The sequence below is a fragment of the Eimeria mitis genome, genomic scaffold (genome assembly GCF_000499745.2).
Source record: "Eimeria mitis Houghton genomic scaffold, Emh_scaff2238, whole genome shotgun sequence".
Lineage (NCBI taxonomy): Eukaryota > Apicomplexa > Conoidasida > Eucoccidiorida > Eimeriidae > Eimeria > Eimeria mitis.
The window spans coordinates 8,133-8,472 of NW_013570565.1; the positions used below are offsets into that span (position 1 = coordinate 8,133).

Below are 340 nucleotides of genomic sequence, written 5' to 3' on the forward strand. Positions count from 1 at the left end.
CAGGAGGAGCAGCAGCAGCAGCAGAGAATATATACGATGAAGCTGAGGACGATGAGGAGTGGTTGTGCTGCAGCTGCGGTGTATCTGGTGCTGCAGTAAGCCGTAGATGTTTGCTGCTGGAGCGAGAGATAGAGCAGCAGCTAGCAGCAGCAGCTGCTGCTGCTGCTGCTGCTAAGCCAGCTGCAGCAGCAAGAATATATACACAGCTGGAGTGTACATACAGCTCAGCTCTGCACCCCCATCACTACTCTCTCTTTAATGCTCGTCTCCTTCTAGCCGGGCTGCTAGCTACACAGCCAGCAGCAAACCCTATACAGGTCACAAACCCTAAACCCTAAAC

General features: G+C 53.2%; 1 protein-coding gene across 1 annotated transcript in view; it reads left to right on the forward strand.

Annotated features, from left to right (window-relative positions):
* EMH_0050780 (uncharacterized protein) overlaps positions 1-99 on the forward strand; it is a gene marked incomplete at both ends in the record, with an annotated part of 2,599 nt that extends 2,500 nt beyond the window's left edge. The window contains one exon of the mRNA XM_013496684.1: positions 1-99. Within this exon, the coding sequence (XP_013352138.1) occupies positions 1-99 (99 nt within the window).
* Positions 100-340: the final 241 nt, after the last annotated feature.